This window comes from Cygnus atratus, chromosome 12 (assembly GCF_013377495.2).
Source record: "Cygnus atratus isolate AKBS03 ecotype Queensland, Australia chromosome 12, CAtr_DNAZoo_HiC_assembly, whole genome shotgun sequence".
Taxonomy (NCBI): domain Eukaryota; kingdom Metazoa; phylum Chordata; class Aves; order Anseriformes; family Anatidae; genus Cygnus; species Cygnus atratus.
The window spans coordinates 11,435,205-11,461,757 of NC_066373.1; the positions used below are offsets into that span (position 1 = coordinate 11,435,205).

At 59.1% G+C, this 26,553-nt stretch overlaps 3 protein-coding genes across 9 annotated transcripts; 2 read left to right on the forward strand and 1 right to left on the reverse strand.

Annotated features, from left to right (window-relative positions):
* Positions 1–1,129: 1,129 nt before the first annotated feature.
* Positions 1,130–7,650, reverse strand: ZNF319 (zinc finger protein 319). 7 transcript variants are annotated; one of them, XM_035543552.2, is made up of 4 exons: positions 7,111–7,650; positions 6,899–6,941; positions 5,999–6,203; positions 1,130–5,270 (listed from the first exon to the last, which is right to left on the reverse strand). In XM_035543552.2, the coding sequence occupies exon 4, from the start codon at positions 4,886–4,888 to the stop codon at positions 3,227–3,229; it is 1,662 nt and encodes a 553-aa protein (XP_035399445.1). In that variant the 5' UTR covers positions 4,889–5,270; positions 5,999–6,203; positions 6,899–6,941; positions 7,111–7,650; the 3' UTR covers positions 1,130–3,226. The 7 variants fall into 7 exon arrangements, with proteins under 7 accessions (XP_035399445.1, XP_035399446.1, XP_035399442.1 ...); XM_035543553.2 differs by having other exon boundaries at positions 6,844–6,941; XM_035543549.2 differs by having other exon boundaries at positions 6,741–6,941.
* A 299-nt stretch (positions 7,651–7,949) lies between these two features.
* Positions 7,950–14,541, forward strand: USB1 (U6 snRNA biogenesis phosphodiesterase 1). Its single transcript, XM_035543752.2, has 7 exons — positions 7,950–8,142; positions 8,289–8,449; positions 9,373–9,556; positions 10,152–10,205; positions 11,968–12,073; positions 12,981–13,064; positions 13,326–14,541. The coding sequence occupies exons 1-7, from the start codon at positions 8,039–8,041 to the stop codon at positions 13,428–13,430; spliced, it is 798 nt and encodes a 265-aa protein (XP_035399645.1). The 5' UTR covers positions 7,950–8,038; the 3' UTR covers positions 13,431–14,541.
* A 1,380-nt stretch (positions 14,542–15,921) lies between these two features.
* Positions 15,922–22,155, forward strand: MMP15 (matrix metallopeptidase 15). The gene is made up of 10 exons (XM_035543735.2): positions 15,922–16,090; positions 17,325–17,473; positions 17,869–17,991; positions 18,143–18,450; positions 18,699–18,860; positions 19,037–19,260; positions 19,414–19,552; positions 19,832–19,982; positions 20,276–20,391; positions 20,767–22,155. Exons 1-10 carry the CDS (start codon positions 15,962–15,964, stop codon positions 21,225–21,227), a joined length of 1,962 nt encoding a protein of 653 aa, XP_035399628.1. The 5' UTR covers positions 15,922–15,961; the 3' UTR covers positions 21,228–22,155.
* The last annotated feature ends 4,398 nt before the right edge of the window (positions 22,156–26,553 follow it).

A 26,553-nucleotide genomic window follows, 5' to 3' on the forward strand; every position in this document is an offset into this window, starting at 1 on the left:
GCCATTCGGCTGCTGGCCAGCCAGTGAAAGGGGCAAGAATATCTCCCTGCTCACCTGCGCCCAGGGCTTGCGGATGAAGCCATCGCCGGTGCTGCCACAGACTCCCACTGGATTTGAGCTGTCACAGGGCAGCAAACACGACCAGGAGACCGAGTCAGCACAGACCCGACGGCAGCCCTACCTAATGCTGATCTAATGTTGCACGAAGGCGTTTCCAAGCCCAGAGGCTTAACAAATAAAATGAAGGAACTCCGCAGGAAATGCCCAAACACAGCTGACCGGGTTTTCTGATGAGCTGGCAGAGGAGCCCCAGCTGCAGAGTGCTCAGTGCCTCCGAGCAGCCTGGCCTCTATCCAGGCACCAGCTTTGAAGAGGTGACTCCAGACTCACCCCTTCCAAGCTCCATACAGCATCCCCTCTCCCCCAGGCACAGTCCCTCGTGTGAACAGCCCTGCTCACACTCGCCCTGCTCCACGTGCTACTCGGCTGTTCCCAGTTCCTACGCTGAACCAGGGATCCTTGGGGTGCACTGAGGGCTTTCTGTGCGGCCCCACAGCAGCGGAGCACAGGAGCACCTCGCTGCGGTCCCTGGGAGCACTGGGACCAAGGGGATGGGATGCGGCAGCTCCAAGGCAGGCAGCTGCTGCAGGGGCACTCAGGCCTCCGGGAGGGAAGAAAACAGTACAAAGGCACTGCTCCCACCACCGCAGCAAGTCCGGAGACAGATCCTCGACTACCTTTAGTTGTAGATTTTCACTCACTAACGCATGAGCTGGGTCAGAGGTGCTACGTGTTCCTTCCGGGTCTCCAAGGAACAAGCACTCGTCTGGTTTTGGTTTTGGAGCTGTCAACGGTGACCACATTTCAGAAACTCGGGCTTCGGTTTCCTGGCCCAGGACCTGAGCCTCAGCCAGGGAGGCCTCCATCACCACCAAGCCCTCCTCTAAAGACAGGCTGAGCCTGCCTCTGATTAATTTTCACTCCTACACTTAAGCATACACTGAACTTCCTATATGTTAAATAGCAAAAAGAAAAAAAAGGCTACCTAAAACCAGAGAGTTCTTTAAAAATCCAAGTTACTACATCTTTTTTTTTTTTAATTAAAAAAAAAATCCAGTATGACATCAAGTTAAACTATACGGTATTTCTTTAATGAACATTAACAAACTGCTTTAAAAAAAGGCAAAAAGAAAAACAAAAAAAAACGCAGACAGAAAACTTGGTAGGAAGTTCTACATCTTTGAGGCAGCATGAAGTAAGATGAACATCGGTCCCTCTTCCTTGGGCAGCAGAGAGCAAGGTTTGTTTTCAACTCCTTAAAGCACATGAAGACAGCCCCAGGGTCAGACCTACCACTGAACTGTCCCAGCCCCCATGGAAATGCACATTCCTGCTCTGTTCTTCCTCGGTGCTGGAAATGGAACAGAAAGCCTTTCTCCACCTTTTAGATTAGTGTCCTCTATCAGCAAAGCAGGCACAGCCCAACTGTGCAAGGCTAACGTGTTTAGACCTGCTGTGGATATTTTTTTAAACTTACTCTAATCACCTGCACAGCACAAGGGCAATTTATTGGCTGCCGATCACTTATTACAGCTACCCAAAACGCTCCTCCTCGCATGACGGCCAGCCAAGATCATGGAAGGGCTGTGGTTGGCAGGGACCTCTGGAGATCATCTACTCCAACCTCCCGCTCAAGCTGTGTCAGCTACAGCAGGCTGTCCAGAACCACATCCAGTTGGGGTTAGAGTATACAGGGTTTTAATACTCTAGCATCTCCAAAGATGCAGAGGGGAAGGCTGGTGAACAACTACTAAGCATGCCTCAACCCTGAAGGCATCTAATTGGCATGTAACGGGTCTCTTGGTTGTGAGAAGCCATCAAAATCCTGCAGAGGAAAACACCTGAGGCTGCATCAACCTTACTAGGGGAAATTTATTTTTAAGTGATGTTTACAAGAACTGTGCAAAATCTGAAAAATACAGAAGAGGTAAAGAAAGAGTAAAGGGGTAAAACAGGACTTCCGCAAGAGGGTAAAAATACACTCCTCCTTTACCCACTGCTAGCCTTCCCCTTCCCACGGAGCTGACCCGACAGGCTGGGAAGGATCCTCCCAACTTGCTCTGGACAGAACTGGCTCCCCCCGGCAAATCAGGTGCCCCAGCGCACCACATGGGTTACCATCAGGGATGGCTGAGACCATTTCTAACGATGTAGGTTATTAGTAGTGTTCACCTCACCCCTTAGTGTTCGAGTTGCTGGGACATCCCTTTGCCTGACCCCCTGGAGCCATGCTCATGGCCCAAGCTGTACAAGGAGGGAAGGGGCCTAGAGGCTGGAGGTACTTCTTCCCAGGAGAGCGAGGTCCCTCACGAATAAACATGTCAATGCCGGGCTCCTGGCCAGGAGTACCAGCATGGGGACTCTCCTCGCCACACTCTCCAGTAGCACGTGGCACTTGTTACCCTTCCCCTTGCTGCTGCAGGGATGGGGTGCAGGCAGGCTTGCTCAAAACACTTCCCAAGTGTGCCAGCCAGCGACTGCAAAAGCAGCAATGCCAAAGTGCATTTTGGAGCTGTGTGGCCCCATGGCTTTTCCCTTCCTACAGTCTAGAAAGAGGGAGAGCAGGGGAGATCGAGGCAGTCAATAAATGCCAATGATCTGAAAGGGTCCTCTCAAGTCACTCAATTGAGTTTGGAGTAATGAAGCTGGGAGATCCCAGCGGTGGAAACCTGCTATTTCCTCAGCAAGCAGCGCACACAGGGAGAAGGGGGGGGCTGGCTCTGCCTTGTTCCCAAGCACTCTCCAGAAGGAGTCACCCAGCCCTCTCCGCTGGCCTGACCAGGCAGGACGGGGGAAAGAGGCCACGTGCGAAGGACTGCTATCCGCAGGGGGCAGTTGAGCTTAGACCTGCCAGCTCCCAGCACTGGAACTCCAGGTACGGCGTGAACTACAGTCCAGGGGACACCAGGCAACTGCAGGCATTGTTTCCTCTCCCCACCTCCCTCCTTTCCTCTCCACCCTCTGAGCTTTTCGCACCATCCATCAACCCCTGCACTACAGGTGGGTATCAGCCACAGAGGCCAGAGGAAAATCTACCTGACTGCCCACTGTACCTCCCCCTTCTCCCACAGCTCCCTGGAGGCCACCTACAACTGAGGAGAGGGAAGGGGAGGCCAAGGCTCGGGAGCATCACATGCAAGCTGAAAGCCATCGAAGGGCATAAGGCTCACGGCAAGCAGGCAGCCACCTGGTAGGCGCCCTCAGCCGTGTGCTGGACACTGTGCTCCTGGAGCAGGCCCAAGTCCAGGAACCGCTCCCCACACCACATGCACTTGTACTGCTGCTCCCGGGCGTGCACGCTGTGGTGCTTGTTGAGGTGCTCACGCTGCTTGAAGGCCTTCTCGCAGGAGGGGCACTTGTAGGGCTTCTCACCCGTGTGCACGCGCCGGTGGCGCTGCAGGTCCGAGGCATACTTGAACCGCTTTTCACAGTCAGGGCACTTGAGGGGCTTCTCACGGGCTGGGTCGCAGCGGTGCTGCACGAACTCCGAGGAGGAGAAGAAACGTCTCTCGCAGAGCGTGCACTTGAGCGGCTTCTCCGTGCAGTGGGCTAGCTGGTGCTTCTGCAGAGCTGAGGCCCGCTTGTAGGATTTGTTGCACACAGCGCACTTGAAGGGCCGCTCTGCGTTCTGCACACACTTGTGCCGCAGCAGCTCTGAAGACTGGTTAAAGCCTTTCTGGCACACGTTGCACTTGAAGAGGTTTTCTATGCCGTGCACATGCTGGTGGTACACCAAGTGCGAGGGCTGCACGAAGCCCTTCTCGCACAGGTTGCACTTGAAGGGCTCCTCCGCCTTGTGCGTGCGGCGATGGCGCATGAGCGCGTACTGCTGCTTGAAGCTCATCTGGCAGAGGTCGCACTTGAACGGCCGCTCCTCGCTGTGCGTGCGCTCGTGCTGCCGCAGGTCCGAGGGGCGCTTGAAGGCCTTCTGGCACTCGCCGCAGCGGAAGGGCCGCTCCCCGCTGGGCGTGCAGGGGTGCTGCAGCAGCTCTGACGACTCCTTGAAGTGCAGTTCGCAGACGTTGCACTTGAAGAGGTGCTCTCCCGAGTGCGCGTACATGTGGCGCACCAAGTGGGAGCGGTGCTTGAAGGTCTTCTCGCACACCGTGCACTTGTAGGGCCGCTCCGAGCTGTGCGTCCGTTTGTGGTGCACCAGGTGGGATGACTGGCTGAAGCTCTTGTCACACAGAGTGCACTTGTAGGGCTTCTCACCTGTATGGATGCGCTCATGCCGGGACAGCTCCGAGAGGTGCTTGAAGGTTTTCTGACAGATGGAGCAGCTGTAGGGCTTCTCCGAGGGATCGAGAGGCTGCGAATGCTCTGCCTCGGGAGGCTTGTAGGTCTTCTCACAGATAGAGCACTTCATGGCATTGCCATTGTGGACATTGTGGTGCTGTGCCAGCGAAGTGAGTAGGGAGAAGCCCATCTTGCACACCCCACACACAAAGGGCTTCTGCTCCACCTGGATGCACTGGTGTTCGAGCAGGTCAGTGGCCTGGTGGAAGATCTTCAGACACTGGGTACACTGGAAAGAGCGGTCATGGCCTGGCAAACACTGATGCTCGTGGGGGTTGGAGAGGTGAGTGAGGTCGTGGCCACACACCCCGCATTTGTGGGACGGCTCTCCAGCCTGGATCGGGGCGTGCTGGTGGTGCTGCAGGCTCGGGTCCGGCTGGAGCAGGATGCCGTACACGGCACAGCCCAGAGGGTTGTCAGCAGTGCCGGGTGGGATGGAATGCTCTGGAAGGGTGGCTGCCCCAGCGTGGTGCTGCTGCGGCGGCGGCGGCTGCTGTGGTTGCTGCTGTTGCTGCTGCCAGCTTTCTGACATGCTTGGGAAAAAGAAACAGGGTTTTAGCAGTGACAGCTTCAGCTTCTCGGTTGAAAGGGTTCAAGTAAAAATAAAAATTGAAATTATCCAAGATCCTGATTCCCTGTCGCTGATCCTGAAATCGAGGATAGGAAATCCAGCACACAGCCAGGATCTTAGGAGGCAGGGAGGCTGAGATGCCACAGGCTCCTCTTCAGACCAGCAGAAGTTCTTTGTGAACTACATGTTCTGTTTTTCCGTTTCACTTTTTTTTTTTTTTTTGGACAAATGAAAGGAAGGTAGAAGGAAGTGCCTTGAAGATAAGAGGAGGCCCTTTTCTGTGCTGGTTGTGATATGTCACATTTGGGAAGGCCAAGAGATGCAGCCCAGGGACCAGCTCTCTCTGCAAGGAAGAAGATAGTTCACATCAGGTCTCGGAGGACGGACGGACAGCTCTCTAGTCAAGGCCCACTCACGGCTCACTTTGCAAACTCTCCTGCACCCCTGCAAGGCGACCTGGCGAACGGCACAGGGGAGCTAACCAGAGCCGGAGCACTGCAAGCTGCTGTCAGAAAAGCCAGGCCTGCTCAACATGGAAAGGGATGGGCTCTGCCTGGCCAACCCAAACACGTGTTTGAGCGGTGAGCTCTTACAAGAAGCAGCCTCTGTCAGGCCCAGTGCTGGCAGCGCAGCACACCATGCTGCTGTGTGCCGCTGCTCGCTGGTCACCCAGCTTCCCAGCCCGCTTGGGGCACTGGCTGAGAACATCTGGTGACACATCACCAGTTCCTGCTTGAGCCTCCAGGGAGGCACAGGCCAGAGGGTGCCTCCCTGACCGAGCAGCTCTTCTGTGACAGCCACCTTGACTAGGGAGAGCAGCAGGAGCTTGCTAGTTACAATTTCTACCCGTGTTTTTAGATTTTTTTTGCATAAAAACATTTTCTTTCTGAAAAACATGCAATGTGCAGTCTGACCAAAATGCTCGACAGGAAGCTCCCAAACATCTGCTGGGGCAGCTCTAACAGGGTGAACACATTCACTACTCTCTCTGCGTGGGCTGATGTATGCCAAATGCTGTGCGCTCAAAAAGCTACTAGGTAAAATTTTACAGGTATCAGAGCAGATTCCAACCTGATCCAAGCACAGCTGAAACAGCCCAGTGAAGCAGTTCTTCCAGTTCTCAAACTCCTCATGAAGCTCCACTATCAGGCACATGAACCATTGATAGCATCAGAGCAGGGATGTACTCGTGAGGTTCCCCCCTCTACCTGTGGCAAGTGTAGACTAGGAAGAACCAGGGAGCTCAGGGAAAGGTTTGCCCTCAACATTATCCTACCTGCAGACAAAAAACAGAACCCACAGGTCTCATGCACAGCACTCCCCATGAAGATAAAAGAAGCATTAAAGCAATTGTTTGGCTGAACCTTCTACCAAACTGTGGAATAACTGTACACCGGAGCACAAGAACTTGTGCCAGACATACTCCCTGGCTTTAAGGCATCACAGGATTTTCGCTCACTGGAAAGTTTTGGTCTTTTTGGAGACATCCAATAAAACATGATGTCAACTTAGAGAAGAGTTAAATCCACAAGTGAGCAGCAGGTATGAAGCACGCCAAAACACCTCAAGGGAAAAGATGCATCCAGACCTTGGTAAGAAGCTGTAGCTGGCACCCCTGGGCCACAGTCCCCTACCCCCTCAAGAACATACCTATTTCTGTGTAAAATAACCTGCCTCCAGCCAGCATAAGTAGAAACTTTGGTCTTCTGGGAAGGGGTTTGTTTTATTTTAAGCTCAACAATAATGGGTGTCAGAGAAAATAACTTCTAATGATCCCCATCTGCCCCCATACTCTGCTGAGACTTGACTACACCTCACAGTTCGGGCAGCAGTGGCACACGCTTCTGCCTATAGTGACGCTGAATTACTTTGTCCTCCAGCACAAACTTTGGCACTAAAACACCCAGACGCTCCACCTGCCAGGGCACGGTTTGCCACCAGGATCTCCCGTTTCAGTCCTCCGAGGCTCACCTTGACGTCTGACACGATGGGAGAGCTTTGGCAGTTACAGTACCTAGAAGAGGAGACAAAAAACCCCACATCCCACCGCACGCACCAGTCACTACCTTCCCCTGCAGCAGCAACGCCACAGGAGCGGAGGCAGCACCCCAGACCCTCTGGGCCGCCGGCTTAACGGCGAGGAGACGCTCACACAACCCCAGAAGAGAAGAAGAAATACCAACCTGTTTCGCCAAGTGCTCTACATAGATAACCTCGTTAGCGCCAGCTCCGCGTCTAACTCATCCCTCCGTGGGAGGTACGAAGCGGCAACCATTTAAGGCGAGCACACGGCGCAGAAGAGGTACTTTCAAACTGCAGAAGCGGCGCGGCCCCCTCCGGCATGGTCCGCTCCCAGCCCCGCTGCTGCCCGGGCCTCGCCGTGCCGGCTCCCGCAGCGCCCGGCCGGGCCTCGGGCGGAGCCGCGGGACCCCCCTCAGATGCCGGCCGCCGGGCAGCGCCGCAGCCCGAGCCCGAGCCCGCGGCCGGGCCCGCGCCGCCCCTCGCCTCTCCCCATGGGACCGCCGCTCCGAAGCCCGGGTCCGGCCGGCCTGCGGGCAAACGCGGCGTGAGGGCAGCTGGAGGCCCGGGAGGCCCCAGCCCCGCCCGGCCGGAGCCCGCCCCCGCCCCGCCGCCGCGTCCCGGCGAGGCCCACACAAAGGGCGGCGGCGGCGGCAGCCGGGCCCCTCACCTGCGGCGGGAGGCCCCTGTCAGCCCGCTCGCTGCGGGCGGGGCCGCGGCCTGCGCGCTCCGCCCGATCCCCGCGCTGGCGTAGCCGCGGCGCCCGGCGGGGGTGGGGGGGGAGCCGGGCCAGGGGGGCGGCCGCTGCTGCCGCCGGTACCGCGGGCAGGGCCGGGCCGGGCTGAGCCGGGCCGGGCTGGGCGGCGACGGCGGCCGGGCTGAGGAGCGGGCCGGGCCGGCCGCGGCGGCGGCGGCGGAGGAGGAGGAGGAGGAGGAGGAGGAGGAGGCGGGGCGGGCCGGGCGGCTGCCCCCTGCCGGGCCGCGCCGCCAACAGCGCCTCACGGACGCGGCGGGGGGGTCGGGGCCGCTGCCGGGGCTCGGAGGGAGGGAGGAAGGGAGGGAGGGCGGCCCGGAACGCCGTCCCGGAACGCCATGAGGGCCGCGCTGGTGGGGTACAGCAGCTCCGAGGAGGAGGAGGAGGAGGAGGAAGGGGGGCGGCAGCAGAGCGGCGGAGCGCGGGCCTCCCCCCGGGCCAGGTGGGTGCCGCGGCGCGGCCGTTCGCCAGGTCCCGGGCGAGGCCCGCGCTCCGCAGCCGGCCCCTGACGGCGAGGGTGCGAGACTGGGCCGGGCCGGGGCAGGCGGAGGGTGCGGGTGCTGAGCGCTGCTTCTTCCTTCCCTGCAGCACGGCCCGGCCCCGGCTGCCCGTCCCCGAGTGCGTGCTGGACATGTTCAGGGAGCAGGAGGAGGAGGAGAGGGGTGCGGAGGACAGTTCCAAGCACGGCGGGCGTGTGCGCAGCTTCCCTCACGAGCGGGGCAATTGGGCGACCTACGTCTACATGCCCTGTAGGTAAACTCGTCCCTGCCCCACAGCCTTCCTGAGCGGGGCTGGGGCACGGGGAGGGCAGGGAGCTCTGGGGAGCAGGGCCGTCTGTGCTGGTCGCAGGTTCCAGCTGGTCAGGTAAGGCACGAAGAGCCCTGGGAGTCCGCATGCGTCTAGTTTAGGAGCTGGGGTGCAGGTAAGACTGGGCTGTGAAAACACGTGTCATCCGAGAAACATCACGCGATTGTGCCTCCCTCTGCAAGCACTCGGCGAGCAGCAGCCTTGTAATGGGCAGGCATCTGTGCCCAGCACAAGGTGCTGTTTCTCAGCGTGTCATTAAATGTGCTTGCTGGTTGCACAAAGCACATCAGCCTTTTCTTTTCCACAAATGCACACAAGGTCTGTAGGGATCAGGAGGGGGATCAAGAGACCCATGGCTCTTGCCATGAGCTGGAGTGACTGCTGGGTTAGCAAGTCCAATCATCTTTGCTCTCAGTGCCAAGGCCTCTAATGGAAGGGCAGGAGAAGAGCAGCCTGTCAAAAACCAGATACGGAGCATGGACGGGTACATGGGTTTTTCTCTAGCCTCCTTCTGGTCTTTCTGTGGTCTGGTAGGAGCAGTGGTCACAGCACCGGCCCCTTTCTGGAGTAAGGACTAGCAGTGCTGTTCGCAGTTGTGCCATGCAGGGCGTCAGGGAGCTAGGGTACTGTTCCTACCTTACGCTTCAGCTTTAAGCTGGCAGACATATTTTAGACAATATTGTCCCATGTGTCCTTAAGAAGATGTGAAGCTCTCTCGGTGCTTGACACTGCATGCCAGGCAGTGCAGGGTGCTCCCACCCTGAGCTGCTTCTGTCTGGTGACTGCTCCCTCCCTGTCCCCAAGATCTGTGGCTGATGCTGTGGGGAGGGAGCAGGCTCTGAATGTGCTGCCATTTGCTTTGCAGACAAAGTCCAGGAGGAATTCCTGGAGTTGTTGGACCTCCTAGTGTCCCATGCTCGAACCTATGTCTCCTCACTCACTGCCATGGAAGAGTTCCACGTCAGTCTCTCACAGAGCGTGGTGCTGCGCTATCACTGGATAAACCCCTTTGTCCAGTCCCTCAAGGAGCGCCTGGCCTCCTTTGACAGGTAGGAGCAGCTGAGCCTCGCAGGAGCTCCTGTGCATCCGTTCCTTTCCTTGCACTGGGTCTGGTCTCTGCTCCACCAGCGTCTGCACAGTAAGTCTTCCCTCTGGGAGCTGGTGCTGCACCAGTAAAGCCTGGGGAGTTTTCTGTCTGCCCTGGGATCCAGCACCACACAAATCAGCAGGCCAGCCATACTTGTGCCAGCGATATTGCTGTGGCCTGCAAGGACTCCACTTTCAAGGACAAGGCCAGAGCTGTGCTGTCCTCGAAACAGTGGATATTCACTGCTGGCTTCATTGCTTGCATTTGGCTGAGATACCCACCAAGGATCAGATGTTTTAGTGCTTTTTTTTTTGCTGCCTGCTCTTCAGAAGGCTGAAAACACTGGTGGGAAATGGATTAATTTAAGCCCAGAAAGGTTCCAGTTGCACCAATTCAGTCTGACTGGAGCAAGTGTTTGCCTTTGTCTTTCCACAGCTTGGTAGAAATTCTGTATCTTCCCCATCTTTGGACTGTTTTTTTATTTTATTTTATTTTGTTGTTGTTGGTTTTTTTTTCTTTTTTTTTTCCTATCTGAAAAAGCATCTTTCTTATTTCAGGTTCTTCTGTGTAGCTAACCAAATGAAAGTGTATACCAACCAGAACAAAACCAGGTGAGTGAACAATAGAGTAGCCTGCCTGGGGAGAAGGCTGGGTGAGGTGGTTTGTGGATGGGAAGCGTAGCGCTGCCTGTCCTATGCTGTGGCAGTTGCTGCAGGCAGTTATGTGGAGGACCAGAATGCAATCTCCCCATCTTACCACCTCACTGACTGAGGTTTCATAGCTTTGCTCAGCCGCTTCCAGGAGTGCTCCAGGGTGCATAATTTTTTAGCTTCAGTATTGATTCTCTGCAAGCTATTGTTCTCTGTGGTGACTGAACCTCAGGCTGCAGAATTTCAGTCTTCTTACGAGAGGAGAAGAGATGTGTTGACAACATGACCCGAGGCAGGCCTTTCTGCCGGGGTTAGACTAATGCTGTAGCTTCACATCAGCTAAAGCAGACAGTGCTGCCAAAGGAGGCAGCCCAGTGCATTGCCATCTCCGATCTGGTTTGCTCTGTGGTTTCACAGATCCTCATGCCAGCTCAGGGAGTGGGTGAGGGGGAATGAGCAGCCTGGGGCAGGCAGAGTGGGGGCCACCTCTTTTGGCAGCAGTGCCAGCTTATGCTGATCATGAAATTGCAGTGCAAGTCTTCAAAGGGCTGGAGACAAATAGCTCTGAGAGTGCTAATTCACCTGCGTGTCAGCTCAGAAGCCTGATAGTGCCAATTCCAATTTAACACAATTAAGTAGTTTAAATGTCAAAGCACATTAAAAGAAAGGTGATTACAATTATGAAAAGTTGCTAAATCTGATGGGAATGGCAAAGCATGTTAGTCATGGGCGGGAGGAAGCAGTTCCTGAGTGATATTTGTCCTCCAGGCCTCCCGTGCCATCAGGCACAGGCATATAGAAAGTATCACCAAGACGATCCTTGAGGAGGAACCTCTTTGTCATTAGTACTTCCCCATTTGTGCTGTTCGCAGCTGGTGCCTTCTAGCCACTTCCTATCCTATTGTACAACTGTAGCAACTTACATTTTCTTAAATGTAACTACTGCTCTTGAACAGGGCGTAGTGTTCAGTGCTCTACTGAAATACCCCATCAAGTGTGTCCTTTGCCTGGAAAATGAATTTTCATGTCTCAAAAGGTGCTGAGTTAATCTAGTAAGTCTGCTTTATATATCATTTGCTGAGAGAGCTGGGCCTGTTTAGGTTGGGGAAGAGAAGACTGAGGGGAGATCTCATCAATGCATATAAATATCTGAAGGGAGGGTGTCAAGAAGATGGAACCGGACTCGTTTCAGTTGTGCCCAGCGGCAGGACAAGCGGCAATGGGCACAAATTGAAGCACAGGAAGTTATGGCTGAATATGAGGGGGCACTTCTTTACTGTGAGGGTGACAGAGCACTGGAACGGCCTGCCAAGAGAGGTTGTGGAGTCTCCTTCTCTGGAGATACTCAGAACCTGCCTGGATGTGATCCTGTGCAACACGCTCTAGGTGATCCTGCTTGGCAGGGGGATGGGACCGGGTGATCTCCAGAGGTCCCTTCCAACCTCAGCCATTCTATGATTCTGTGATCCAGTCCTGCTTCTCCAGTTTTCCGCCTGCTGCCATGTCTTTATGGCTTTTTTTCCTTTTTTTCTTTTTTTTTTTTTTTTCAGAGTAGTCCGGTGTGCCTGAATGCTTAAGCCTAGCGTTTCTCAGATTCTTTTTTTTTTCTGCTTTGAAAAAGGGCTAGGAACTTTGCCTGGTAGGAATACATGGTTAGTATGCTTACGGCTGTGCTTTCCGCAGCATGACAGGGTGCGTGCGCTCTCTCCTTGTCTTTGTTCAGGACCTTCATTGGACTGGAGGTCTCCGCTGGGCATTTCCAGCTGCTGGAACTGGTCTCAGAGGTGGACAAAGTTATGGAGGAATTTGACCTCCCCACATTCTACAAGGTGAGGTGTATTGCATTTCCCTGCTGGTCTGGAGATTCTGGCTGGTTCCCTGTGAGGGTTGGGGGCTTCTAGTCCATGAAATATTCAACCCCAAATATTTGGGAGTGGAGAGGTTAGACTCTGAAATGGTCTCCAGTGTGCTAGTCAGTGACATTCACCGTTAACATCCTGAACAGGATATTGCTGAGAATGGGACTAGTGTAAGTTTTTGTTTCATGTCCTGTCCAGGAGAGTAAAGGTGTTAACTGCTAACTAGTAGCTTCTGGGAATTGGGTTTCTGGGGCTGAGTCAGGTGCCTACAGTTGAGAGAGCACATCACAGACACAGCGGGGACAATCCCACTGTGTAGGACAATCCGGGATTGTCCTAGTGGATTGAGTGGGGCATGGGGTGAGTACTGTGGGACTGAGGAGATGCTTGTGCCTCTTCCTCAGGCAGTTTCCTGGGGCATCAGTTCAACCTGTTTCCTTGGCACTAACTTTGGGGACAGGATTGGATTTTGAAGGACCAAACCCTGATTTCTCTGTTTCTAGAAGTGAGCGGGGGACCCAGAAGTGACCCACCTACCCAGTCTAGGACTGTCTGTGAGAGGTTCTCTGTGTGTTTAGAAAAGCTACCACAGATGACAGCAGAGAGGCTGGGAACCAGGCAGTCTTGCCTGCTGGTGTCCAAGAAGACTGGAGTAAGGAGCCCAGGGTTCATCTGATTTCCAGCACAGCTGTGTATCAGCTCTGTAACTGCCGAGATGGCTGAGGGGGCTCCCTCCTTCGGGATCCTCCTGCCCATGTCTGCAGAATGCTCAGAGATCACAGGCAGGGCAGCACCGTACCAAATACCCCACTGCGGCTCCCTGCATTGAGCAAAGCCACCTTTCGTTCTTGCGATCTGATCCATGTTTTATCTTCAGGACCCATCGTTCCATATCAGCTTGGCCTGGTGTGTTGGGGACCTGACTGGCAGCCTGGAGGGGCAGTGTCTGCAGGAGCTCCAGGTGCGTCCCCACACCAGGCGGAGAGGAGGGGAGGAGCAGAGAGGGAGTTTTTTTCTGTGAGGCAAACTCCAGTGGATCAGAAGAAGAGAAACTTCTTGCGGGGACGATGAGTTAAACCATCTTCTTGAAGGAAGTCAGAAGCTGCCAGCCACAAACTCATCTCTGACTTGGTTCAGAGAGGCAGCTGCTGACTCCATCTTCTGGGATTTGCCCTGTCCACCCTCCTTGTACTGACTCCTGCCTTCTGCGTGTGTTTTCTAGGACATTGTGGACAGGTTTGAGGACTCAGCGCTCGTTCTGCGTGTCCAATGGGAGCAAATCCGCTGCAAGTCAGGGAACAAGTTCTTCTCTTTCCCCTTGAGGTAGGGCCTGGTAGGTTTCAGAGCCCTGAAGACCCTGCTTTTCAACAAAGAACTGTTCTCCAGCACAGCTCTAAGCGGTGGAAGCTGTCACACACCTCCCACGTTCTTCTTGTCTGCTCAGCAGCTCTGGGGAGTTTGTGGTATCAAACTGTGCGACTTCCAGGTTTGAGTTTCTGGCTAAAGAAATGTGTGTGTGTAGCAGATTTCCTACAGCAGCGTGCTGTCAGCAGCTAGGATGTGCTTCAGTCAGCACTGGTGGTTCCAACCATCCCACAGTTGCTGATTTTTTATATATATATGTATATCAAAGCCATAGATGCCTTATGTTAAAGAGGAATAAGGTAGCGTGGGAAGCTCTTGCTAAAGGAAGTATGTCTCACACGGTTGGAAATAGCACCAACTTCTTGTCAGGAGGCTTGGAGCATGCTGACTGCTGAGCTCAGAGTCCCTCGTTCTGAAAAGCAAGAGACAAGGATGCAGAGCTAGACTCTTGCACCAGAGCATTTCCGTACCGTAACCCAGCCCGGAGAAGTTCACGGGTCGTGTTCCGTGTTCATCTCACGCTGTTGCTGCCTCTACAGAAAAATTACAGCATCAGATTCTTTCACCAAACAGCAAAAAGGTTAAATCTCGGCAGAGAGGTTGGAAATCCCTTGTGTTTCAGTGCTAACCCAGCGTGGCTTCGGGCTGGTTTTAAAACAACGACTTTATTTGAAGATCGTGTGTGTCAGAAGGACTTTTCTGGAGGGCAGCTTCCCGTCAGAAGCTTGCTGTCATTCTAGGGCGAGCCCAAGAGAGGGCAGTGTCGGCTCTCATATCGTGACTGAGCTGGAAAGGCGGTGCCTGCTGCTGAGCAAGACAAGGAGTGGCACACGCACTTTCCCGTGAAAACAACACCGTCGGTGCAGTGATGACCTTGTTGACTGTGGGCTGGACTTTGTCCCTTGAGAGAAGGTCCTTTCTATCCTTTGTCCTGCGGGAAGGTCTGCTGCAGCCTCTTAGGTATTCAGAGCAAGATGCTGATGTGCTGCCCTGAATCTTTCATTTCACGTTTGTCTGATGAAAAACCGTGAGGCTGCTTCTGACGGTAAAATCTGTCTCCTCATGTCATAAAACTGTTTCTGTGGTATATTTGAGCTGTTCAATTTCAGAAGTGCCCAGCTTCAGCAGCTCCTGCAGACTTCAAATGAGGCAGTGTCTGCAAGCCCTTCCGTGAGCTGGGTGTAGCACTCTCCTTCCACTTGTACACAAGGAAGCTCGGGGCCCTCACAGCCATTGGAGCTTCTGTCTCAGTGCAGGTCTTTGTCTGCCAACTCCCCTGCAATATCTGGTTTTCAAATTAATAGAATTCCTGGGGGGACTGCGAGGGAGAAGCAGCAAATTCAACGCATTGTTCAGTTAAAATGAAACAACCCTCCCCCCTTCTTTCTTCTCTCTCCCCTGCATGTTGATTTCTGTTTGTTTGTTTGTTTTTGGCACTGACAGCTGATGGTCCCAGCACTCATTTGCCCAAGTCTCTGGTCTGGGTGGCTCAGCACATGGGCTGCTAGGTCAGTGCAGCCTGTGAAGATGCCTGGGAGAGCTGAATTTGAGGCAGTCAGGACCTCGCTCCAGGGGGGGGTGTTACACCAGTGGTCCCCTCCGGATGCACATCTGGTCCAGGTATTTGGCAGAGTGCCGCGCTGCTCACTGCTGCTTTCAGCATGCCCCTTTCCCCTTTTTATCCAGACCCCGTCTTTAGTTAGTTAGTTTCTGGGATAGGGATATGCACAGACTTTAAGTGATTATGCCCCAAGTTGTTTTTTGTTTGTTTTGCTTTTCCCCTTTTAAAAAAAAAAAAAAAAAAAGAGCGAGACTTGGAGACTTCCATTGAAACTTGGCTCCTGCAAACCCCTCCTGGTTTCGGTGTGGTTTGAGCTCATCGGGGAGCGGTCAGCGCCCAGTAGGCAGCCGCGGCAGCTGGCCACGCTGCCTCCCGGGGGGCGCTGGCTGGGGTCGGTCTGCCCCCCCCCCCGACCTTGGGAAGCACCCAGTGGTGGCTCCCGGGGCACCTTGACGCGGTGACAAAGAAGAGCGCTGAGCCGTGCTGCCGGAAACCTGCCTGGGCAGCAGCTGCGGAGCAGAGGGCGGGCGTCCAGGCCTTCGGCAGCGCCGGCACCGAAACCGCCGCCGGTGTCCGCCCGAGCACGCCCCGAGAGCGGCGGGGACAAAGTCCGGGGCCGGGCCGTGGGCGAGGAGCAGCGGGGGGCGCCCGGGTGCCGCTGGCCGGGGGGGCGGGGGGCTCGGCCCGGCTCCTCCCCGCTCCGCTCGGCGCCGCCCCGCCGCCGCCCCGCGTCTGTCCGCCGGGCCGAGCCGAGCCGAGCCGAGGCACATGGGCCGCGCTCCGCCGGCCTGAGCCCCCCCCGCACGGCCCCGGCAGGCGCCCGGCAGCGCCGCCCATGCAGCTCCGCGCAGCCCCCGCGGCGGCCCGGGCCCGGGCCATGAGGGCGGCGTAGCTCGGGCAGCTCGGCCCGGCCCGGCCCGGCGCGGCGCGGGATGGCGGCCGGCGGCGGCGCCCCCTGCAGGGCGGGCGGGAGCCTCCGGGCCCTGCTGCTGCTGCTGCTGCTGCTGCTGCTGCTGCTGGTGGGGGGGGGAGCGGCCACGGGCGGCGAAGTCAACGCTGAGGTGAGCGGGGGAGAGGGGGGGGAGCGCTGTGTGCCCGCTGGGGAGAGCTGCGGGACGGGGAGAGCTGCGGGACGGGGAGCCCCGCAGGCAGGAGCCCCTCTGGGGGGTCCCGCAGGGCTGAGCACCCCGGGGCCTTCGGGCCTGGCTCCCCCACCAAGCGACGCCGCCGTAACCCCGGGCTGGTGGCGCGGCCGGCTCCGTGCCGCCTGGAGCGCCGAGGGGCAGCAGAGGCAGCTCGGGGCACCAGGGATGCTCCTTGCAGCCGCTGCGGGCACGCGGCTGAGCTCAGCGCCTCGGCTTCCCCAGTGCGGTGCTGGGGGCGAGCGGTGCTGGGGGCACGGGAACGGCCCCGGACACCGGGGCAGTCGAGGCATTGCCCGAATCCTCGTCTTCGTCCTCCTGCGTGCAGCCCGTGGGGGTGCTGAGCCCCCCGTGGAGCTCTGCAGCCAGCCCAGGCGCTTCCTGAGGGCTGAGGCCGGGGAGCCAGGCTCCCACCAGCTCCCGGCAGGTCCTGCTGGCGGCCTCGCCTCCCCCTGCAAGCTGAGAGCAGGGACAAAAGCGCTCGCTCCCAGGGAGGTAGGAGCGTGGATCCTGCCCGCGCCTGCCCAGCCTCAGGCGAGGGCTGGGCCCAGCTGCACCACTTCCCCGCTGCTCTCTCCTGGCTCGCTCTCCGTTTGTCCCTGCGGCACCCGGGCTGCAGCCCAGAAGTGATGGTGTGGGGCTTGGGGTCAGGGACCCACATCAGGAGCACGCCTCTTGCTGTGGTTTGGCCCCTTCTGGCCTTGGGGAGCTATCTGGAGAGTGCCGTGGCTGCGTGCGAGTCCCCGTGCCCCTTGCGCTGCAGCAGGTAGGGCCAGCGGCCCCTCAGGCCTGCCCCGTCACACCCTGTCCTGTGTTCTCTCCCAACCTCCCATCCTGCCCGGGTGGAGTGCTCCCCCCAGCAGCTGGCTCACAGAGCGTCCCTGAGCGCGGGCGTGCTCCTTCAGAGACGGGGAGAGGCTGCCCCGGTGAGGCCAGCACACCTGGAGGCAGCAGCAGATGAGGACAGCAGAGCTGCGGCAGCGGTGCTCCTGGGACTGGCAGTCCAGGCCCATTGGGTGTGCACATGGCTGGCGTCTCAAGGAGCTTTTCATTCTGGGGCAGCTCTAGTTGGGGCTGACAGTAGGGGGGCATCAGTGAAAGGCAGGTTTCCTCATCCCTGCCTGTCAGCCTGATGCTTGTTTTTCTCTCACAGGCATGGCTGCGGCTGTATGGCTACCTGCCCCAGTCGAGCAGGCAGATGTCCACCATGCGCTCTGCTCAGATCTTCTCCTCAGCCCTCTCGGAGATGCAGAAGTTCTACGGGATCACCGTCACTGGTGTCCTGGATGAGGAGACCAAAATGTGAGTTTCTCTGTGAGCTGCTCTCTTGCTCTTGCAGAAGGAAGCTTGACTTTCTGGCCCACCTCTTCCCGAACCCCTTTAGCGGGGATCGGCCTCTGGCTGACCACAAGTTCCCTTTCCCAGAGCGATGGAGATGACTGGTCTGATCTTTGTGCTCACACCACTGCTGTCGTCTTCTATTGGCAGTGAGCCCCTGCAGGCTATGGAAAGCTCAGCTTGCTGGCCCCCTGAGCCCTGCCTGCATACGCACCCAGAAGTGTGGGTGCTGTCTCCCGTGGGACCCATGTCTCCCTTCCACACCTGCAGCTTCTCTCGCTGGCTGTGGTGGCCGTAACTCCTCTGGGTGCTTTTCCCCGGGTGGTGCGCTGAGCCCTCACTTGATGCCCTCCTGGCAGGTGGATGAAGCGTCCCCGCTGTGGGGTCCCAGACCAGTTTGGGGTCCAGATGAAGTCTAACATGCGGCGGAAGAGGTATGCGCTCACGGGGCGGCGCTGGAGCCAGAGCCATCTCACGTTCAGGTACCCAGCAATCAGCACATGGCAGCTTTTTCGGGCTTAGGGTTTGCTCACAGCCCAGCTGCAGACCCTTTGGGCCAAAGCTGCAGCAGGGTTGCAGTGGGTGAGCGCTGCCGTGGGCCATCCTGATCGAGGCCCTGCTCTGTGCCCTCAGCATCCAGAACTACACGGAGAAGCTGGGCCGGTACCACTCGTATGAGGCCATCCGCCAAGCCTTCCGGGTGTGGGAGCAGGCCACGCCGCTCGTCTTCCAGGAGGTGCCGTATGAGGACATTCGTCAGAAGCGGAAGAAGGAGGCTGACATCATGGTGCTTTTTGCCTCTGGTTTCCACGGGGACAGCTCCCCTTTTGATGGTGTCGGGGGATTTTTGGCTCATGCCTATTTCCCCGGCCCAGGGATGGGTGGGGACACGCACTTCGACTCAGATGAGCCCTGGACGCTGGAGAACACGGATGTGTCTGGTGAGCCGATGCAGGGGGCTGGGGTGGCAAGGTGAATGGAGAAGGCAGGGTTTGGTTGTGGCCCGGCACCTGGGTGATGTGTGCCTGGCAGGGCCTGCAGGGCAGACAGAACATTTCCTCTGGGGGTGACGCAGATTGCTCTGGTTCCGTCGCAGAGCATCCCTGGCACAGGGTGCAGAGTGCTGGGGCCAGGAAGCTGCCCCATGCCAGGTGCCCTGCTGCCTTGCTGACAGTGCCTTTCCCTGCAGGGAACAACCTTTTCCTGGTGGCCGTGCACGAGCTGGGGCACTCGCTGGGCCTGGAACATTCCAGCAACCCCAGTGCTATCATGGCCCCCTTCTACCAGTGGATGGACACAGAGAACTTCCAGCTGCCTGAGGATGACCTCAAGGGCATCCAACAGCTGTACGGTGAGGGAGCCAGCTGCGCTGGGACGTGGGCTGGGCAGAGGGACAGGGGTGCTCCACCAGCCGGGAAGCTGGGTGCACGGGCTTGGGACTGTGCCTGGCCTGGGAGCAGGGGGAGGGAGGCGCTGACATTGTTGGCTTGCAAGCACTCCATCCGTTCTCTCTCCTCCTCTGCCCAGGTACCGCAGATGGGCACCCTCAGCCCACCAAGCCCTTGCCCACCGTGACGCCCCGAAGACCTGGCAGGCCAGACCAGAGGCCCCCCAGGCCACGCCCGCCAGGGAAACCAGAGCGGCCCCCCAAACCTGGCAGCCCAGAGCGACCTGACCAGTACGGCCCCGACATCTGCGATGGGAACTTCGACACGGTGGCAGTGCTGCGGGGGGAGATGTTCGTGTTTAAGGTACCTTCCAGGACCCCTTCCTGCCCTGTATCTGCTCTGGAGTTCTCAGGTGGAAGGCCCTAATGAGACGATGGACTCGGGTGCCCTGGCTCCCTCTGCCTGAGCACAGAACTCTGTCCCTGTGTGCCCTGCTGACACCCTGCTTCCCAACAGGGCCGATGGTTCTGGAGGGTGCGGCACAACCGGGTGCTGGACAACTATCCCATGCCCATCGGGCACTTCTGGCGGGGCCTGCCCGGGGACATCGACGCTGCCTATGAGAGGCACGATGGGAGATTTGTCTTCTTTAAAGGTGAGCAGCGCGGCTGGAGCTGGGTGGGAGGGCTGGAGTGGAGTGTGCTGCCACGTCGTGGCCTGGTGTGCTCCCAGCTGTCTTGATCCCCTCCCAAAGCACCTGCGCAGTCTGCTCGGCTTTGCAGGTATAAAGAGCTGCTGTCTGGTCCCTAAGGCTTCTGGCCAAGGGATGGGGTGGCCACAGGCATCACACCCCCTCCCTCTCCGGCTGCACGCATGCACACTGCACCAGCTGGGTTGCGGCCTCATCTGCCTTCTCCATTTCCTTCCCACCCAGGTGACCGGTACTGGCTCTTCCGAGAAGCCAATCTGGAGGCTGGGTACCCGCAGCCACTGGCCACCTATGGGCAGGGCATCCCCTATGACAGAATTGACACTGCGGTCTGGTGGGAGCCCACGGGGCACACCTTCTTCTTCCGTGGGGACAGGTACGTGCTGCCCTCAGCAGGGCTCCAGGGTCATCCCCCCTGCTGTCCCCTGCCCTGTGCCTCCGTTCTCCTGTCTGGAGCGGGGATGGTGTGGGCTGGGTGGAGGTGGGACGGTGGGCTGTTGGCAAATGGCTTCCTGCGCAGGGGGGTGTATTGAGCTGATGGGGGAAAAAGCGGGGCCACCACAGCTGCGGGGCTGCCATCAGCAGAGACCCCTGTGCTGTCCGCAGCTGTGGGATGGGGGCAGTGTCCGTGCCCCCTGCCAGCTCACCAGGTCCCTCTGCCTCCCACAGATACTGGCGCTTCAACGAGGACACGCGCTCGGTGGACCCCGGGTACCCCAAGCCCATCTCGGTCTGGGTGGGCATCCCTCCCTCACCCAAGGGTGCCTTCCTCAGCTCAGATGCCTGTAAGTAGAGGAGAAGAGGGGGGTGAGGGGGGATGCAGTCTCCTCTGTCGGCAGCTACGTGCCCCTCCAACAGCAGGTGGCCAGAGAGCATGGCCGTGTGGGCAGAGCAGGGTGCTGCAGAGATCGGATGGAAACAGAGGCCACCTTTCTCTGCTCTTTCTGCTCTTCTCCATCACGTGGGAGCTGGGAGGGAGCCCAGGAGCTGCCCAGCTAGCCCTTCCAAAGGGCAGGGAGTCCTGTTTCCCCTGTTTTGCAGATCCTGAAGCAAACACTGCAATCTGCAGGCCAGCCGTGTGCTGTGCCTGGCAGGGGACTACAGCCTCTCACCCCCCACCTCCATCTCTTCCCCCCCCCCATCTTTTTCTCTTCCCCCAGCTTCAACGTACTTCTACAGAGGCACAAAGTACTGGAAGTTTGACAATGAGCGACTCAAAACGGAGCCAGGCTATCCCAAATCCATCCTGCGGGACTTCATGGGCTGCCATGTGGAGCTGGTCCCAGACCCCAACCCCCGGTGGCCTGACGTCGACCAGCCTCCCTTCAACCCTGATGGGGATGAGAACCCTGGTGGGCGGTCTGAAGGCAAGGAGGAGGAGGAGGAGGAAGAGGAGGATGAGGAGGATTACAGCGAGGGCGGTCGCAAGCAGGGCGGTGACGTGGACGTGGTGGTGCAGATTGACGAGTACACACGCACCATGAGCGTCGTGATGGTGCTGGTGCTGCTGGTGCTGCTGCTCTGCATCCTCGGCCTCATCTATGTCATTGTGCAGATGCAGAGGAAGGGCACGCCCCGAATGCTCTTGTACTGCAAGCGCTCCTTGCAGGAGTGGGTCTGACCCCCATCTTTCCCCACCCTCTGCCACCATGGTGCTAATGACGAGCCTGCCCTGCCCCTCCCCAGCAGCCTATTTATACCCAGAGGTTCGTCCCACTCCCCCCTAGCCCCTGTGCACTGCCGCTGCTTGGTGTCCCCAGCCCCAGAAGGGGGATTCCCACCTGCCCCAGCCTAGGGTGAGGGGTGTCCCTGAGCCCCCCGTTGTCTGTGTAACCCAGTTCCACAACTGGTCTGGGGCTGGAGGATGTTTGTGAGGAGCTGGGGGCAGCAGGGCTGGACAGAAGCCAGGTCCCGCAGGCTGGCGGGGTGCCCCCCTCTCTCACGACATCCCCCCTTGCCAGCAGCTCAGGCTGCTACAGAGGAGCGTGTCCCCCAGCACCCTGTGCCTCTGCCCCAGCAGGCCTGCATTCTCCAGCGTGCGTCCAGCTGCTGAATTGTGGACGGTGCCTGTGTGAGTGGTAGAAGAGGTGGGAATGTGATCAGCACTGCACGCCCAGTCCCCAAGCGGGCAGGTCTGGGCAGCAAGTGGACGTGGAGCTGCTGGTACCTGTGGCCTGGCTGCTCCCTTGCTTGCCTGGCAGTGAGGGGAAGGGAGGGCTGAGCACGGCCACGCTTCCTTCCACAGGCTGGTGGGGGGTGCAGTGCCTAAAGATAGCACGGAGCTCGGGAAACCCAACGCGGAAGGCAGGTGACAGGCCGGGCTCCCTTCCCATAGGGTCCTTGGCTGGCATGAGGAGCGGGGTGCTGCCTCTGCAACCCCCTTGGCTCAGCTTGGTCCCTTCCTCCTGCTTCGGATGTCAGCCCAGGTCACTGCTGCTGCAGGACAAAGCCCTCGGGGCGTGTGGTCCCCTTCCTGGGGTGCCAGCCTCCCCTGGCCCCGCGGGCAGGGGTGCCTTGTACTTGTATTAAATGGGTTGGGTGCGAGGAGAGCCATGGTGCTGTCCTTCCTGCGGGGCCGGGGCGTGGGGGGCTGCGGGATGGGGATGGGGGGGCGGGATGGGGGGCGGGAGTCAAAGGGGCTTTCCCCCACGAGGTGTTCAGCAGGTGTGGGGTGGCGTCATGCTCCCCCAAGGGCGCCACCTTCCTAGGCATGTGTGGGGCTGGGCCAGGGGCTGTGGGGCAGGGCCTCCTCAGTGCGTGGGGCTGCTGGCCTGGCTTCGGCAAAAATCCGCAGTGTGAGCGCAGGGGGAGGAGAGGGTTGGGAGCAGCGGGCCGGGACCCCCCTGCCTGCAGCAAAGGGGGCCTCCACATCGCCCCCAGCACCACCAGCACCAGCCAGGGCTCCCCTTGTCCCCCCCAGCTGCACCTGCTCCTTGTGGCCCTGCTGCCCGGGGGCTGCTGTTCTGAGGGGGCCGCTGGCAGCAGCCCGCTGGCAGCAGACAGAGCCGCCTTTCACAGGCTCCTGCCGCGGTGGCGGCCTCGCCGGGCTGGCCCCGTGGGAACACAGCGTGCCTTGTTCTGCCAGGGCCCCGCCGTGGCTGCCGGAGCCGAGGGCTGCACGGGCGCTCTGGGGCGGGGGGGACGGGTCAGTGGTGCCGCGCTTCCCTGTCCCCGTGCAGGCCTGGTGTTTTTCTGGTGGGAACAGGGCTGGCCGTGTCCTGCTGCCTGCTTCTCGGGACACAGCTATCTTGTCAGGGACGATGAAAGCTGGAGGAGCTGCGGAGATCAGAGAAATAAGCTTGGGAGTGGGAGAGATTAGATCCTGGGGTAGGATTTTTTTTTTTTTTTTTTTTCCAGGGAAAAATGTTACTCGTGAGGGCAGCCGTGGGCAGGCAGCAGCTGAGGCACGCGATGCTGATAGAGGCGGTGGCTGCTCTTTGCTGGCTGGCGAAGCTTGGCCAGGAGCTTGCTGGGGACGTGAGGTCTGGCTGCCACGGGGCTGGGGGTGGCTGCGCAGAGGAAGGGGTTGAGCTGCTGCCCGGGGGAGCTGTGGGGGGTCAGAGCTGCTCCCGGACCACATCTCCGTACCCGAGGCAGCCTGGCCTGGTACTAACCAGTGAGGGGTCTGGGCTGCCATGTGGGAGCAGACCCCCCCCCCCCCCCCAACTCGTGTCCCCATCTCACCTCCGGCCCTCAGGAGTCCTGCACCAGCCCCGGCCCCCACAGTGAGACGGGGCCGGCACACGGAGGCGTGCCCTGCCTCGGTGTCTCCTCTCGCAACGGGTGCTGGTGGCTCTGACACGGGGCCTGGTGCAGGGAGCAGCAGCCATTCCCACCCCGCTCCCCCCGGGGCTCCAGCTGCTCTTCCCTGCCCTCTCCAACCCCGACAGCCCCAGAGGGAGGTTCCCCTTCCCCCTCCTCCCCCAGTCACAAGTAGAAGAAATTGGGGGGGGGGGGGGGGGACGAAGCCTTTGTGCCCCTGGCCCAGCGAGGGAGACAAGCCCGTCCCTGTCACCAGCCCCCAGCCCGCGCCCCCGCTTCCGGGCCTGGGGCTGCTGGCACCGTGCCCGGGCCGGGCTGCAGCCAGCTCCCGGCGCCGCTAATTGCTTTAAAAGGGAAGGACCGCGGCTGGCTCCCACCCCGCTTTCCCGGACTGCCAGCCCTGGCACCAGGGAGCCCCACGGCAGGGGACACCCAGCCCCTGCCCCTCCCCGCCATTGCTGGGTTCACCGGGAAACGCTGGGACGCGGCCTGGCACTGCAGCCCCCCCCCCCCAGGGAGGCTGGCATGGGGGACAAAGAAATCCTGACATACTGGGGAGGGGGGGGACATGCCTCCAGGTGGCTTGGCTTTGCTCTGTTGTTTTCCACCTGCAAGGCCATGCTGGAGATTTGCTCCCTTTCGCTTAGGTTTTAACCTTCGTTTCCCCCAGATTTGGGGGGTGGGGGGGGGAATGGGAGGCAGGACTGCCCCCTGAGGCCAGGCCGCCTGATTTAGCTCTGGCCCAGGAAATATAGGGGGGGAAAAAAACCAAACCAAAACAAAAAAATATAATTGTCTCACAACGCAAATGCATTTCTTCTACCACTCTGTGGCCCCACTGCTGGTGCCAGTCCTGAGGCCGCACCTAGGAGGGCCGGGGGCTCTGTGGAGCCACGGGTGGGCCCAGCCTGCTCCAAACTGGGGGGGTTACAAAAGGGGCGAACCCGGCCGAAAGGCGAGGCAGCAGGAACGTGGGGCTGGGATTCGCCGCTCCCGCCCCCGCAGAGGCAACGCCGGAGGCTGGCGCAGCTGCAGTTCCCACGGCGGATGCATTTCCCACGGCAGCTGTGCTCCCCCGGCTCTCCTGGGGGTGCTGAGGGCTTGTAAGGGAGCAGGGTGGAAACCAGCACCTGGCACCCGGAGATGCCACGGAGCTGGCTGAGGATGCCCAGGGCCAGAGGCTCCTGGCATCCTCTTCCGTAGGCAGCCCTGCCTCGGCGAGGGGCAGCTCCTTGCTGCTGATGCAGGGGCAGCAGTGGAGGACAAGGCCTGGGAGCAGTCTCACAGAGGGGAAGGAGCCGTGTGGGAGCAGGGGCCGGGGCTGCCCTGCTTAGGCCAGCTGGGACGTCACTTCCCACCCCCAGCTTTTCCCCGGATGCTATAGCAGAGCTGGTGCCAGGAGCCCGGGGCCATCTGGAAAGGCTTGCTGACAGCAGCCAGGGACCTGCCAGAGACAATCTCCAGCATTTCAGCAGGGTTCAGGCTCACTGCTGGCTCCCGCTCTGCCCTGCATGCCCTCAGTGGAGGCTGCGCTCCTCCAGCCATGCAGACAAGCCCCTCGGGGAGGGCAGAGACGCCCCTCAGCCCCAGCAAGGGACCGGTCGGAGCCCAGCACCTTGCCTCTCCCAGCAGCTTTCCATGGCTCGAGGAGTGGCGTCCCGTTCAGCTGAGCCCTGCCAGGATACACCCCCGCGGGGCAGTCCCAGCTTCCCAAAATAGTCTGGAGAAGCCCAACCTGGAAAAGACCCGCAACTCAGCGTCCTCTGGGATGGGGCCCCTGGCATCCCACAGCTCTGCACTGCAGAGTGGCAGGAGGTGACCCAGGGCTGGCAGAAAGGATGTCCTCAGCTGTCCTGCACCCACATCCCCCTGCCACAATGCCCTGGCTCAGGCAAGACCCGAGCCTGTGGCTGCATGATCCAGGGCAAGGTGGCTCCTCCCGCCCCGTTCCCCTTCCCGACCAGGGGACAGGCACACTGGGGGCCACCTCTGCAGCCATGGGAAGGAGACCCAGCATGGCCAGCAGCACCCAGAGCGACTCCTTGCAGCACCCACTGCCCCCAGGGAGGGAGCGAGGTGTGAATAGCTGCAGCCGATAAACAGAGCCCGCCTGGTGCTGTTCAGGGGCCAACAGCAGGAAGGCAGAGACGCAGTGGTATTCACAGGGAGCCAGGAGCCAGTTTGCCTCAGTTCCCCCCTTGCTATTCCAAGGGCAGCAAGCCACATCTGCAGGAAGAGCCTCAGCTGCCCAATGCATCTCGCATCCTGCAACAACCTTCCCACAGGGGTGATGGTGGAGTCCAGGGCTGGCAGAGACCTGCTTCTGCCTACTCAGTGCTGTCACAGGGGCTGATGTGCTTCCTCCTCTGGCAGGGAAAAAGGGAAGGATTGCAGCCCACAGGTCCAGACAAGGAGCTGCAGCAGGAGCCTCCACCCTCCTCTTCCTCTGCAGAGCCAGGGCATGGATCCCTGCGTGCTGCAGGGAGAGGACCCGGAAAGCAGATAGGAAGCCGGGCTCAGCGTAGAGGAAGAGCCAGGGCCAGTACACGCCAAAGCACTGACTGCCTGCCTCAAGGCCAGAGGAAATGCTGCTGCAGGAGGACAGAGGGAAGAGCTGTGGAGTCAAGGGAATCCTGAAAAGCCACTTGCTATGACCATGACACACCATGAGGAAGGGCTGTGGCTCGGGATGCTACCTGGGCAGGGGCACACAGTGGTGCTAAGATGACGCTACTGTGAGTGGGACGCATCCACCAGGCACATCGAGCTTGGCCCATGTGTGCTGCTTGCACGTGTTACCTCCTCTCACATCCACACTGCAGCCACCTGCCTGCTCTCCTTAATGCCAGAGCCTTCATCTCACAGGGAGGAAAGTCACCCTGGGGGCCACGGGGTCAACACACGAGGTGACAGCAAAGCAGACAGTCTGCAGGTTTGTTTCAGCACAACTTCACATCCATCATCTTCTCACCTCCAGCAACACCGAGGCTTTCCCCATCCGGTACCAGGGGCAGCTGTCAGGGCACACAGCCGCTCCCTCATCCAAATAAAATCTTGCTCGGTGCAGCTCACCAGGGGAAGTGCTCAGTTCCCTCCTGCACACGGCAGGAAGGTCACCTCCGCCTGTGTGCAGAAGTGGCAAAAGCCCCCAGTACGGTCATTCATTTTTCCTGGGCAGTATCCAA

Bases quoted from the DNA above. Each gene is read 5' to 3' on its own strand.
- ZNF319 (XM_050713241.1), bottom strand. From the start codon at position 4,888: ATGTCAGAAAGCTGGCAGCAGCAACAGCAGCAACCACAGCAGCCGCCG.
- USB1 (XM_035543752.2), top strand. From the start codon at position 8,039: ATGAGGGCCGCGCTGGTGGGGTACAGCAGCTCCGAGGAGGAGGAGGAG. The intron at 8,143-8,288 runs GTGGGTGCCGCG...CCTTCCCTGCAG, and splicing joins CGGGCCTCCCCCCGGGCCAG to CACGGCCCGGCCCCGGCTGC. The intron at 12,074-12,980 runs GTGAGGTGTATT...TTTTATCTTCAG, and splicing joins ACCTCCCCACATTCTACAAG to GACCCATCGTTCCATATCAG.
- MMP15 (XM_035543735.2), top strand. From the start codon at position 15,962: ATGGCGGCCGGCGGCGGCGCCCCCTGCAGGGCGGGCGGGAGCCTCCGG. The intron at 18,861-19,036 runs GTGAGGGAGCCA...TCCTCTGCCCAG, and splicing joins GGGCATCCAACAGCTGTACG to GTACCGCAGATGGGCACCCT. The intron at 20,392-20,766 runs GTAAGTAGAGGA...CTCTTCCCCCAG, and splicing joins CTTCCTCAGCTCAGATGCCT to CTTCAACGTACTTCTACAGA.